This window comes from Anomaloglossus baeobatrachus, chromosome 3 (assembly GCF_048569485.1).
Source record: "Anomaloglossus baeobatrachus isolate aAnoBae1 chromosome 3, aAnoBae1.hap1, whole genome shotgun sequence".
In the NCBI taxonomy this organism is placed as follows: Eukaryota; Metazoa; Chordata; class Amphibia; order Anura; family Aromobatidae; genus Anomaloglossus; species Anomaloglossus baeobatrachus.
The window spans coordinates 158,612,849-158,625,146 of NC_134355.1; the positions used below are offsets into that span (position 1 = coordinate 158,612,849).

The 12,298-nt window shown below is 48.4% G+C and overlaps 1 protein-coding gene across 2 annotated transcripts in view; it reads right to left on the reverse strand.

The window, feature by feature from the left end:
* The window catches only part of SHPRH (SNF2 histone linker PHD RING helicase), a 241,897-nt gene that overhangs the window by 93,026 nt on the left and 136,573 nt on the right, over window positions 1-12,298 (reverse strand). For both annotated transcript variants that reach the window (XM_075339544.1, XM_075339545.1), the window contains one exon: window positions 869-931. In XM_075339544.1, coding sequence (XP_075195659.1) covers window positions 869-931 — 63 coding nt within the window. The remainder of the gene's footprint in view (window positions 1-868; window positions 932-12,298) is intronic.

A 12,298-nucleotide genomic window follows, 5' to 3' on the forward strand; every position in this document is an offset into this window, starting at 1 on the left:
GCTTCAAAAGAAACCTAAAGCCCCACCTCTTGCGACAAACCTACAACCTGCCGTAACACTCAGTCCTCCATAGCGCCACATGACCATTTCCATCCTCCCCTACTGTATCCTCACCCATCCCTGTAGACTGTGAGCCCTCGCAGGCAGGGTCCTCTAGCCTCATGTACCAGTCTGTGCCGTGTTTTGTTCATGATTATTGTACTTGTCCCTTTTATTTGTACCCCTTGTGTCACATGTAAAACGTCAAGGAATAAATGGCACTATAATAATTATTATTATTATTCCTGCTATTGTAGAGACCAGTCAATAAGAATCAATGCAATAAAATTGACTATCACACCAGCATTGAACACATTAGGTGGACCTCCTGACAAGAAATCCAAAAGAACAGCAGGGGGTACTATACCAAGGATATAACAGTAAGGCATTGATGTAACTGCATGTTCCCAAATTTAAAACTTTGCGCTTTAAGTGATTGAACAGAATGAATATTTAATTGCAACGCTTTGTGCTTTAGGACATCATTTTCACAAGGCGAGGAAACAATGAAAAATAATAATTTATATATCCGTCTCTAAAAAAGGAAAGCAAACCCAACCAATGAAACTTTATTTGGTGCATCATTAAATATAGCAAAAAAAAAAAAAAAAAAAGTCATATCACATTAAAAAGCCAGTAACAGTTTCCTTTGTGTTTCTAAAATATGCCATATTATTAACATATGAATCATTGGACTTGCAGCTGCAGCATGACAAACCGATAAAAGAATATTATAACTATAAACAACTGAACTAATTTGCTACACGGAGCCCCTGAATACTGTCTTGTCTCATAAGAGAATAATCATTGTAGTGAGGTATCTACTTACGTATGAGAGAAGAGTTTGGACTCGTAATCCGTGAATAATTCATCAGCCTTACAAAAGACGCAGCTGTAAAAAGAGGAAACGTCAGACGCCCGCTGTCAGCAGTAGAGCACTCAATATTCGGCAATCGATAGACATAAGACAGGTGGGCTAAGAAATAGTCAGGTATAGAAGTGGCATCACCAACATAAAATAACACTGATCTTAGTGTACAGTATCCAAAAGTAGAGTCATAAAAATATATAGTGTCCATGTTCACCACCACTAGGCACTATTCACACTCGTGTTAAATAGTTTTTGTTTTCCTGTAAAATGACATATAACAGAACCAGAGGGACCCAACTATAGTCAATGGTGCAGTCAGGTGACGCTTGCATCAATAATACAAAAGGATCAATAGTTCTCTTTTTTTTATTTTGTTTGTTTTAATTCTGCTTAAAAACAGAATACAGAAATGGAGTTTCCTAGTTGTGGACACAGCCAGGCAATTTACACACACACACACACACACACACACACACACACACACACACACACACACACACACACACACACACACACACACAATCTATGGAAGCTGTTGTCTAACCTATCAAGTACATTGCATCTGCTGTCACACAGAGCATATTATAGTTCAGAGCTGAAGGCCCAATTCTGCACATCTCAGAGCTGAAATCTCCTGAAACATTCCTTGCTGGCTGAATGTTTGAACAGTTTGCTGTACCATACATTTAATAGTCAGATAGTCAATAGTCAAACAATGCCAGAAGAGGAGAGGCAATCGATGGAGGGTGGAGGTGAAGCAGGGGGTCGGCAAGTAACAAGTCAATCTTTATTTTTTTATTGCTACACAAAAATAATAAATAAATATTATATATATATATATATATATTATATATATATATATACAGTTAGGTCCAGAAATATTTGGACAGTGACACAAGTTTTGTTATTTTAGCTGTTTACAAAAACATGTTCAGAAATACAATTATATACATAATATGGGCTGAAAGTGCACACTCCCAGCTGCAATAAGAGTTTTCACATCCAAATCGGAGAAAGGGTTTAGGAATCATAGCTCTGTAATGCATAGCCTCCTCTTTTTCAAGGGACCAAAAGTAATTGGACAAGGGACTCTAAGGGCTTCAATTAACTCTGAAGGCGTCTCCCCCGTTAACCTGTAATCAATGAAGTAGTTAAAAGGTCTGAGGTTGATATCAGGTGTGTGGTTTTGCATTTGGAAGCTGTTGCTGTGACCAGACAACATGCGGTCTAAGGAACTCTCAATTGAGGTGAAGCAGAACATCCTAAGGCTGAAAAAAAAGAAAAAATCCATCAGAGAGATAGCAGGCATGCTTGGAGTAGCAAAATCAACAGTCGGGACATTCTGAGAAAAAAGGAATTGACTGGTGAGCTTGGGAACTCAAAAAGGCCTGGGCGTCCATGGATGACAACAGCGGTGGATGATCGCCGCATACTTTCTTTGGTGAAGAAGAACCCGTTCACAACATCAATTGAAGTCCAGAACACTCTCAGTGAAGTAGGTGTATCTGTCGCTAAGTCAACAGTAAAGAGAAGACTCCATGAAAGTAAATACAAAGGGTTCACATCTAGATGCAAACCATTCATCAATTCCAAAAATAGACAGGCCAGAGTTAAATTTGCTGAAAAACACCTCATGAAGCCAGCTCAGTTCTGGAAAAGTATTCTATGGACAGATGAGACAAAGATCAACCTGTACCAAAATGATGGGAAGAAAAAAGTTTGGAAAAGAAAGGGAACGGCACATGATCCAAGGCACACCACATCCTCTGTAAAACATGGTGGAGGCAACGTGATGGCATGGGCATGCATGGCTTTCAATGGCACTGGGTCACTTGTGTTTATTGATGACATAACAGCAGACGAGAGTAGCCGGATGAATTCTGAAGTGTACAGGGATATACTTTCAGCCCAGATTCAGCCAAATGCCGCAAAGTTGATCGGACGGAGTTCATGAGTGCAAAAAAGTGGAACATTCTGCAATGGCCAAGTCAATCACCAGATCTTAATCCAATTGAGGATGCATTTCACTTGCTCAAATCCAGACTTAAGACGGAAATACCCACAAACAAGCAAGACCTGAAGGCTGCGGCTGTAAAGGCCTGGCAAAGCATTAAGAAGGAGGAAACCCAGCGTTTGGTGATGTCCATGGGTTCCAGACTTAAGGCAGTGATTGCCTCCAAAGGATTCGCAACAAAATATTGAAAATAAATTTTTTTTTTTGGGTTTGGTTTATTTGTCCAATTACTTTTGACCTCCTAAAATGTGGAGTGTTTGTAAAGAAATGTGTACAATTCCTACAATTTCTATCAGATATTTTTGTTCAAACCTTCAAATTAAACGTTACAATCTGCACTTGAATTCTGTTGTAGAGGTTTCATTTCAAATCCAATGTGGTGGCATGCAGAGCCCAACTCGCGAAAATTGTGTCACTGTCCAAATATTTCTGGACCTAACTGTGTATATATATATATATATATATATATATATATATATATATATATATATATATATATATATATATATATATATATATATATATATATAATATATATATATATATATATATATACATGTATATATATACATACATATACACACACACACACACACACATACATACAACATACATACACAGTACGAACCAAACGTTTGGACACACCTTCTCATCTCTAGAACAACTGTTGAGAGAAGACTTTGAACAGCAGGCTTTCATGGTAAAATAGCTGCTAGGAAACCACTGCTAAAGGACAGGCAACAAGCAGAAGAGACTTGTTTGGGCTAAAGAAAACAAGGAATGGACATTAGACCAGTGGAAATGTGTGCTTTGGTCTGAGGAGTCCAAATTTGAGCTCTTTGGATCCAACCACAGTGTCTTTGTAGAAAAGGTGAATGGATGGACTCTACATGGCTGGTTCCCACCGTGAAGCATGGAGGAGGAGGTGTGATGGTGTGGGGGTGCTTTGCTGGTGACATGGTTGGGGATTTATTCAAAATTGAAGGCATACAAAACTAGCATGGCTACCACAGCATCTTGCAGCGGCAAGCTATTCCATCAGGTTTGAATTTAGTTGGACCATAATTTATTTTTCAACAGGACAATGACCCCAAACACACCTCCAGGCTGTGTAAGGGCTATTTGACTAAGAAGTAGAGTGATGGGGTGCTACGCCAGATGACCTGGTCTCCACAGTCACCAGACCTGAACCCAATTGAGATGGTTTGGGGTGAGCTGGACCGCAGAGTGAAGGCAAAAGGGCCAACAAGTGCTAAGCATCTCTGGGAACTCCTTCAAGACTGTTGGAAATCCATTTCTGGTGACTACCTCTTGAAGCTCATCAAGAGAATGCCAAGAGTGTGAAAAAGAAGGATTTTTGTGTACTCACCGTAAAATCTCTTTGTCTGAGTCTTCATTGGGGGACACAGGACCATGTGTATGCTGCTGTGACTAGGAGGCTGATACTAAGTAGACATAAAAAAAGTTAGCTCCTCCCTAGCAGTGTACACCCTGAGCCGGAGGCGGAACTATGCCAGTTTAGTGTACAAGCAGTAGTAGGAGAAAACTGAACAACCATAACTATTCAAGGTAATAACAAGAAACACACAGTATCTTATCTAAACCTATACTGTATATAAATATACATATAAAAAACAAATACGCCGGGTACGGAAGAACGTGTTTCCATAAGGAACCAGTAACATCCGGCAACAAAGAGCAACCCAATATCCAAATAGGGTGGGTGCTGTGTCCCCCAATGAAGACTCAGAGAAAGAGATTTTACGGTGAGTACACAAAAATCCTTCTTTCTCTATCGCTTTCATTGGGGGACACAGGACCATGGGACGTCCAAAAGCAGTCCCTGGGTGGGTACAGGAGTAATCCTGCAGATTCAAAAAACATATCTAAACTCTGTAGGAATGCTCGTTGCAAAAATATACCGGCTTATCATAGTGTGTGACAGCCGCTTGCTGTATCCAGGGAACCGTGGAAAAGGTATGAAAAGCTTGACTACGCGGCGGCTCTGTAGACTTGCTTGGCTGACGCGTGGCATCTGATTGTCCTAGAAGCCCCAATTGCACAGGTGGAAAGGCTTTTACACCCCTCGGGGTAAACCTGACTATTCCTGCAGACCTCTGATATGGTCTGCCTGATCCAACTTGCCATGGTAGCCTTGGGCGCCGGCATGCCCCTCCGGAGTCCAGTAAACCGGACGATTAGGCCGTCCAAGATGCAGAAGGGCGCGGATCTCGAAACGTAACTCCTCTGAGCTCGCACTACATCCGATGTAAGCCGTGACCTCTCCAAGGAACGAATGGAGGCTGTCACGAAGGATGGCGCCGCCATCATCTCATTCAGATACTATCCGGTAGGAAAAAAACCTGAGACTGGTGCCGAACAATTTCGTCTTGGTGAAAAAACACAAGAAACAAAAGTGACCCGCATGAGCGGGCTGACAGAACAGACCTTCCTCTGATTGAAGTGACTGCCCTAAACAAAGCCACCTTCCTGGATAGGCGAGAGATTGCGGATCAAACGGGGCTAATTAAAGAGACCCTAGAGCCAGCTGGAGGTTCCATGGTTCTAGCGGGGAACGACCTAGCGGTGCCAGATGGAGGACTCCTTGGATGAACGTCCTGACTTCCGGCCGAAATGCAAGATTTCTCTAGAAAAGCCAGATAGAGCAGACATCTGCCCTTTGAAGGTTGCTGGCGAGAGACCCGCCTGCAAGCCTGACTGTAGGAAGGCCAGTAACACTGGGAGTGACAGATCCAGTGGAGATGAATTGACGTTGACCTCACACTCTTGAAAGGAGATCTATCGGGTGCGGTAGTAGATGTTTGAAGACGGAGGCTTCTGAGTTCTGACCATGGTCTGTAACACCTGTGGGATAAAGCCTGCCTGGGCTAGTAGCCATGGTTCCACAGCCATGCGGTCAAATTGAGAACCCCTGAATATTGATGGAAAAAGAGGACTTTGCGACCGGAAGTTCAGACGATCTGGAAGTCACCCTGGGGTGTCTGATGAGCTGCGTGAGCTCTGCGAACAATGCTTGCCTGGGTTAACCCAGGCAATGAGAGTCACTGGTATGCCCTCTGCTCTGAGTTGCTTGAGGACTCCCATGACTTGATTGTTGAATCGAGAAGCCATCAGGTCCATATTCGGAATATCTCATCTGTGGCAGATCCATTCGAAAGCCTCTCCGTTCAGGGATCATTCGCCTGCCGCCAGACCTTGCTGATATAGTCTGCTGCCCAATTATCTGCGGCGGTGAAAAATGATTGCGGGCAAAATCTGGAGTGGTGAAGCTATGCCCACTGTAAGATCTTCTTCACCTATGTCACCTCCGTGACGCTCCTTGTTCCGCCCAGGTGATGTCCGACTGGATTCTGGATGGCGATTCTTGTATGCAAGGCTGAAAAAAATCTGTAGGGCTCGGAGAAAAAACTCTGATCCCTAAAAAAAAAAAAAAATAAAATTGATAGGCAGACGGCTCTCCTGGGAGGACTACCGACCGTGAGCCGTGTGTTTCGGAACACCGCTCTCCACTGGACCGCTGAGGGCCGCTGGTTCACCATAAAAACGAGCGTCGGGTTCCCAGAGTCAATTGGATCCTGCGATTCAAGGTAAATAGAGAATTGTCCCATCTGTTCTGCCAAGTCAGCTGAAGAAGACAAAGGCGGAAGCGGCAAACGGAACCGCCTCTATTTCCGCCCCCAGCCGACTGAGGACTCTCCGGCTTGGAGTGACGGAGGATCTGGCGGTCTCTTTGGAAGGACACGCGTCCTTGGATGGTATCGAACTCCATGTCTAGACAGGTAATCCTGCTGGCCGGAGTCAGAGAGGGCTTCTTCCGCTTGATGAGCTAGCTGAGTCGGGACATGATATCAATGGTGACCTGAACACCTAGGAGACAATCGAAGAACCCTGATCAACAAGGCGCCCAGGTGCGGAAACACCAAAAATGATCGTCTGCTATTGCGAGACGCAGAAGGATCTGTGCTGTTGTCAAGTTAGGTGCGACCTGTAAGTCCGATGATAGACTTGCTGAAAACTCTATTATGTACCCTGAGTCCAGTATCTCTCCGACCCAGGCGTCCGTGATCCAAGTCTGCCAGACGTGAATGAGAAGAGATATACGCCTCCCCCTCCACCTGGTCTGCGCCCACGCGCAACGACCAAGAGTCAACAGCGGGGTGGCGCTGTGAACCGGACGTCGTCTTTGATGGCTGGCGTGTCTGAGAAATGCCAGAAAAAGCATGTATAAAAGGACAGGAACTTCCTGTTCCTCTGCGGAGGCCTGGTTTTCTTTTGTGTGTGGAATCGAAGCTCATGTGATCTCGTCGATATCTGATCCAGCCAGTCCCCAAACAGATGACTTCCTGTAAAGGGGGGGGTTGTAAGTGATATCCTAGAAGCCACGTCCGCTTACCAGGTTCTGAGCCAGATCGCTTGACCGATGGCCCCCGTGCTGCCAGCCGCTTGCACTGCGCAGTAGGCTGCTGACAGATATGCGATGAGTATGTACTCACCCGCCAGAGCGATCTGTGTAGCCGTGACGAGAACTCAAGATTGCTCGATCCCGCACGAAGACCGTTCTGGAGGTAGCGGCCCAGGACATCATGGATACTGCCAGCCAGATGGCGGCGAAGACAGTAGGAGTACCGTGCCTGCCGTCTGAAGACAAACTGAACGGGCCACTCTCGGTGTCTTGATCCGTGGCGACTCGGAGCAATGCCCCGTGCGGGAGAGATAGTATTGGAAGATGACAGACGGAAAAAAACAGAAGGGCGACCCTAGGCGAGCATGCCCATTTCTTCTTGAGAGCCTCAGGGAAGGGGAAAAAGTAAATCAAACGACTTACCATTGTTGAATATCTTGACCGGTTGTCGTCAGTGCTTGTATAGAATTTCCGCAAATTCTGTATGGTCACCGAATTGCCTGTGTGCCCGCTTAACCTGTTTGAATGAGACATGCAAGCACTGGGTAGCCACAGAGTCCGTCTGCAGCTCTAGCGTACGACTTACCGCTTTGAGCGGACTATCCACCCTACCTCTGACATCCGCCCTCTGATCTGGACTCAGCATCGAGGCTGCATCCGACTCTTCTCCTGAAACAGGGGGTCAGCCGGTCTCGGAGCCGAGGAGCACTCGGAGTCTGGAGGTGATAGAGATGTCCGGGAGGGCTTGAGAGGAGACCCCGCAGGTCCCCTTCTGCGCTCCAGCAGTAGGGTCTGGATCAGACCGACTGTTGCCCAGAGCCAGCTGGACCGGGGGAGCATGGCCAGGCGTAGGGAGCGACTGCAATGCCTGCGCAATGGTCATAGACGCCCTGGGGAGAGAGCCCACAGACTGGGAAAGGGGTTCTACCCCTCTGGTTAAGGGAGCGCAGCGGAGGTCGGGTGGTTTGTGGCGCAAGCCGAGCGGGGGGCGAAGCCTGGCTTTGGAGAAATTTACCTAGCAGGCTGTGCAAGCCTCAAAAAGGCTATAAAGTGGCCCGGTCTGTATGGGGAGACTAGCATTAGCCATGGCACTTAGGAAAACAACCACTAGTCACGCTAGGGGGGAGACAGGAGAAAAGAGTGAAAAAATTAAGAAAAATAATAAAAAAAAAGGGGAAGGAAGCTATAGTCTGTTCCTAAGCAGGAGCAGCCCTCACCCAGGTCCTGTGTCCCACCCAGGTCAGCAGAGGTCTCAGAAACTGCGGGGACAGTATTGCTGAAGAAAAAAACGCAGCCCTTCATCATTTTTTTTTTTTTTTTTAATATAGTAGGGGGGCTGGCTGGTTTGGGACCGGGCAGGAACTGCAGGGGTCTGCTTGGGAAAAAACACGAGCGCGCGCAAGCGGTGAGACGGAGGACTGAGGCCTGAAGTATGCCGAAGCAGGGGACTAGAGTAGTGGGCGGCCCACGGGAGCGCAGCGCTGCGCGCAGAGCAGTCTTACCTGCGTTCTGCCGGTGTCGCTGTGATCCTCGGCCCCATCCTGCCTGCCGGAGAGTTGCCTGGGGAGAACAGTGTGATCACGATCCCCTGCCTGGGCCCAGGGAAGCAGTGAACGCTGGGGAGGCCTGGAGATGCAGAGCGCTCCTGCGCTGCAGCTGTGATCCTCCCCCTGGGGCCTGTCATGTAGGGGACGCTGGGAAGCTGTCTCCGGGCAGAAGGGGGGGCGTGGCCGGAAAAAGCGCGCGCAAACAGGGGGTGGAGCGCTCCGGCCTGAGGTAGGCCCAAGCCGGGGACTAAATTAGTGAGCGGCGGCCGCCGGGAGCGCAGCGCTGCGCGCGGAGCAGATCTTACCTGCGTCCATGCGCGGCGCCTAGATCCACGGGTCCCATCCTGGATGCTGCGGCCCCCAGTGAGTGCAGGCTGCTGCTGGCAAGCGCCAGGGGAGGGCTGCTGGGGGGCTGTGGGGGAGACTGCAGAGCGCTCCTGCCCTGCAGTGTCAGATGCTCTGCCTGGGCCCAGTGAATCAGGGAAGAACACTGGGGGAGGCCTGGTGCTGTGGGCGCTCCTGCGCTTGCGATCCTGATCCCGGTGAAGAGCGTCCTCGCCGTCTCCACCTGAAACACCCCTTGGGACGGTACCATAGGGGTCGACGGGGAGTGAGCCCATAAAAAATAAACGTGTGGGACCCCAAGCAGCCTCTGGAGTGGTACCGTGGGACCGGAGGGGGATAAGGGCTGTTGTCTCGATCCTCAAGGAACCCTGGGGACGACACCCTGTAGGGAAAGAGCAGGCGAGGTTTCTCTCTGATGCAGGGCCTAAAACCCTGCAGAAAAAAACATGAAAAAAAACGGAAAAAAAGGAATAGCCTAGGCTGAGGTTGGCCCACAGAGATATGGGCCCACATCAGCCTCCTACGACACTAAGCAAAAAACGGACATAGTTCCGCCTCCGGCTCAGGGTGTACACTGCTAGGGAGGAGCTAACTTTTTTTATGTCTACTTAGTGTCAGCCTCCTAGTCACAGCAGCATACACATGGTCCTGTGTCCCCCAATGAAAGCGATAGAGAAATAGTAATGAAAGCAAAAGGTGGCTACTTTGAAGAACCTAGAATATAAGATATATTTTCAGTTGTTCCACACTTTTTTTTACGTATTTCATTCCACATGTTTTAATTCATAATTTTGATGTCTTCAATTTGAATCTACAATTTTCAGAGTCCTGAAAATAAAGAAAAAGGGAATTTTGTTTACTTACCGTAAATTCCTTTTCTTCTAGCTCCTATTGGGAGACCCAGACAATTGGGTGTATAACTTCTGGCTCCGGAGGCCACACAAAGTATTACACTTTAAAAAGTGTAACCCCTCCCCTCTGCCTATACACCCTCCCGTGGACCATGGGCTCCTCAGTTTTGGTGCAAAAGCAGGAAGGAGAAAACTTATAAATTGGTCTAGGGTGAATTCAATCCGAAGGATGTTCGGAGAACTGAAGACCATGAACCATAAGAACAATTCAACATCAACAACATGTGTACACAAAAGAACAACCAGCCCGAAGGGCACAGGGGTGGGTGCTGGGTCTCCCAATAGGAGCTAGAAGAAAAGGAATTTACGGTAAATAAACAAAATTCCCTTTTTCTTTGTCGCTCCATTGGGAGACCCAGACAATTGGGACGTCCAAGAGCAGTCCCTGGGTGGGTAAAAGAATACCTCAATAAAAAGAGCCGAAAACGGCCCCCTCTTACAGGTGGGCAACCGCCGCCTGGAGGACTCGCCTACCTAGACTGGCGTCTGCCGAAGCATAGGTATGCACTTGATAGTGCTTCGTGAAAGTGTGCAGACTAGACCACGTAGCTGCCTGACACACCTGCTGAGCCGTCGCCCGGTGCCGCAAAGCCCAGGACGCACCTACGGCTCTGGTAGAATGGGCTTTCAACCCTGAAGGAAGTGAAAGCCCAGAAGTACGGTAGGCCTCGAGAATCGGTTCCTTGATCCACCGAGCCAAGGTTGACTTGGAGGCCTGAGAGCCCTTACGCTGGCCAGCGACAAGGACAAAGAGCGCGTCTGAACGGCGCAGGGGCGCCGTGCGAGACACGTAGAACCGGAGTGCTCTCACTAGATCCAAAGAGTGCAAATCCTTTTCACACTGGTGAATTGGATTAGGGCAAAAGGAAGGTAAGGAGATATCCTGATTTAGATGAAAAGGGGATACCACCTTAGGGAGAAATTCCGGGACAGGACGCAGAACCACCTTATCCTGGTGGAAAACCAGGAAGGGGGCTTTGCATGACAGCGCTGCAAGCTCAGACACTCTCCGAAGAGATGTGACTGCCACCAGGAAGGCCACCTTCTGAGAAAGACAGGAGAGAGAGACATCCCGCAGCGGCTCAAAAGGCGGCTTTTGAAGAGCCGTCAGAACCCTGTTAAGATCCCAAGGTTCCAACGGACGTTTGTAAGGTGGGACCATGTGGCAAACCCCCTGCAGGAACGTGCGGACCTGCGGAAGCCTGGCTAGACGCTTTTGAAAAAACACGGAGAGCGCCGACACTTGGCCCTCCCTTGAGAGAGCCGAGGGACAAACCCTTGTCCATTCCAGATTGTAGGAATGAAAGAAATGTGGGTAATGCAAACGGCCATGGAGGAAAACCGTTATCAGAGCACCAGATAAGAAGATTTGCCAAGACCTGTAATAGATTTTGGCGGACGTTGGCTTCCTGGCTTGTCTCATGGTGGCAATGACATCCTGAGATAGCCCTGAAGACGCTAGGAGCCAGGACTCAATGGCCACACAGTCAGGTTGAGGGCCACAGAATTCAGATGGAAAAACGGCCCTTGTGACAGCAAGTCTGGGCGGTCTGGAAGTGCCCACGGTTGACCCACCGTGAGATGCCACAGATCCGGATACCACGACCGCCTCGGCCAGTCTGGAGCGACGAGAATGGCGCGACGGCAGTCGGACCGGATCTTGCGTAGTACTCTGGGCAGCATCGCCAGAGGGGGAAACACATATGGCAGTCGAAACTGCGACCAATCCTGGACCAGAGCGTCCGCTGCCAGAGCTCTGTGATCCTGAGACCGTGCCATGAAGGCCGGGACCTTGTTGTTGTGTCGTGACGCCATGAGATCGACATCCGGCGTTCCCCAGCGGCGACAGATCTCTCGAAACACGTCTGGGTGAAGAGACCATTCCCCCGCGTCCATGCCCTGACGACTGAGAAAATCTGCTTCCCAGTTTTCCATGCCCGGGATGTGAACTGCGGAGATGGTGGAGCCTGTGACTTCCACCCACTGCAGAATCCGCCCGACTTCCTGGAAGGCTTGACGACTGCGAGTGCCGCCTTGGTGGTTGATGTAGGCGACGGCAGTTGTGTTGTCCGACTGGATTCGGATCTGCCTGCCCTCCAGCCACCGATGGAAAGCCAATAGGGCTAGATATACTGCCCTTATCTCCAG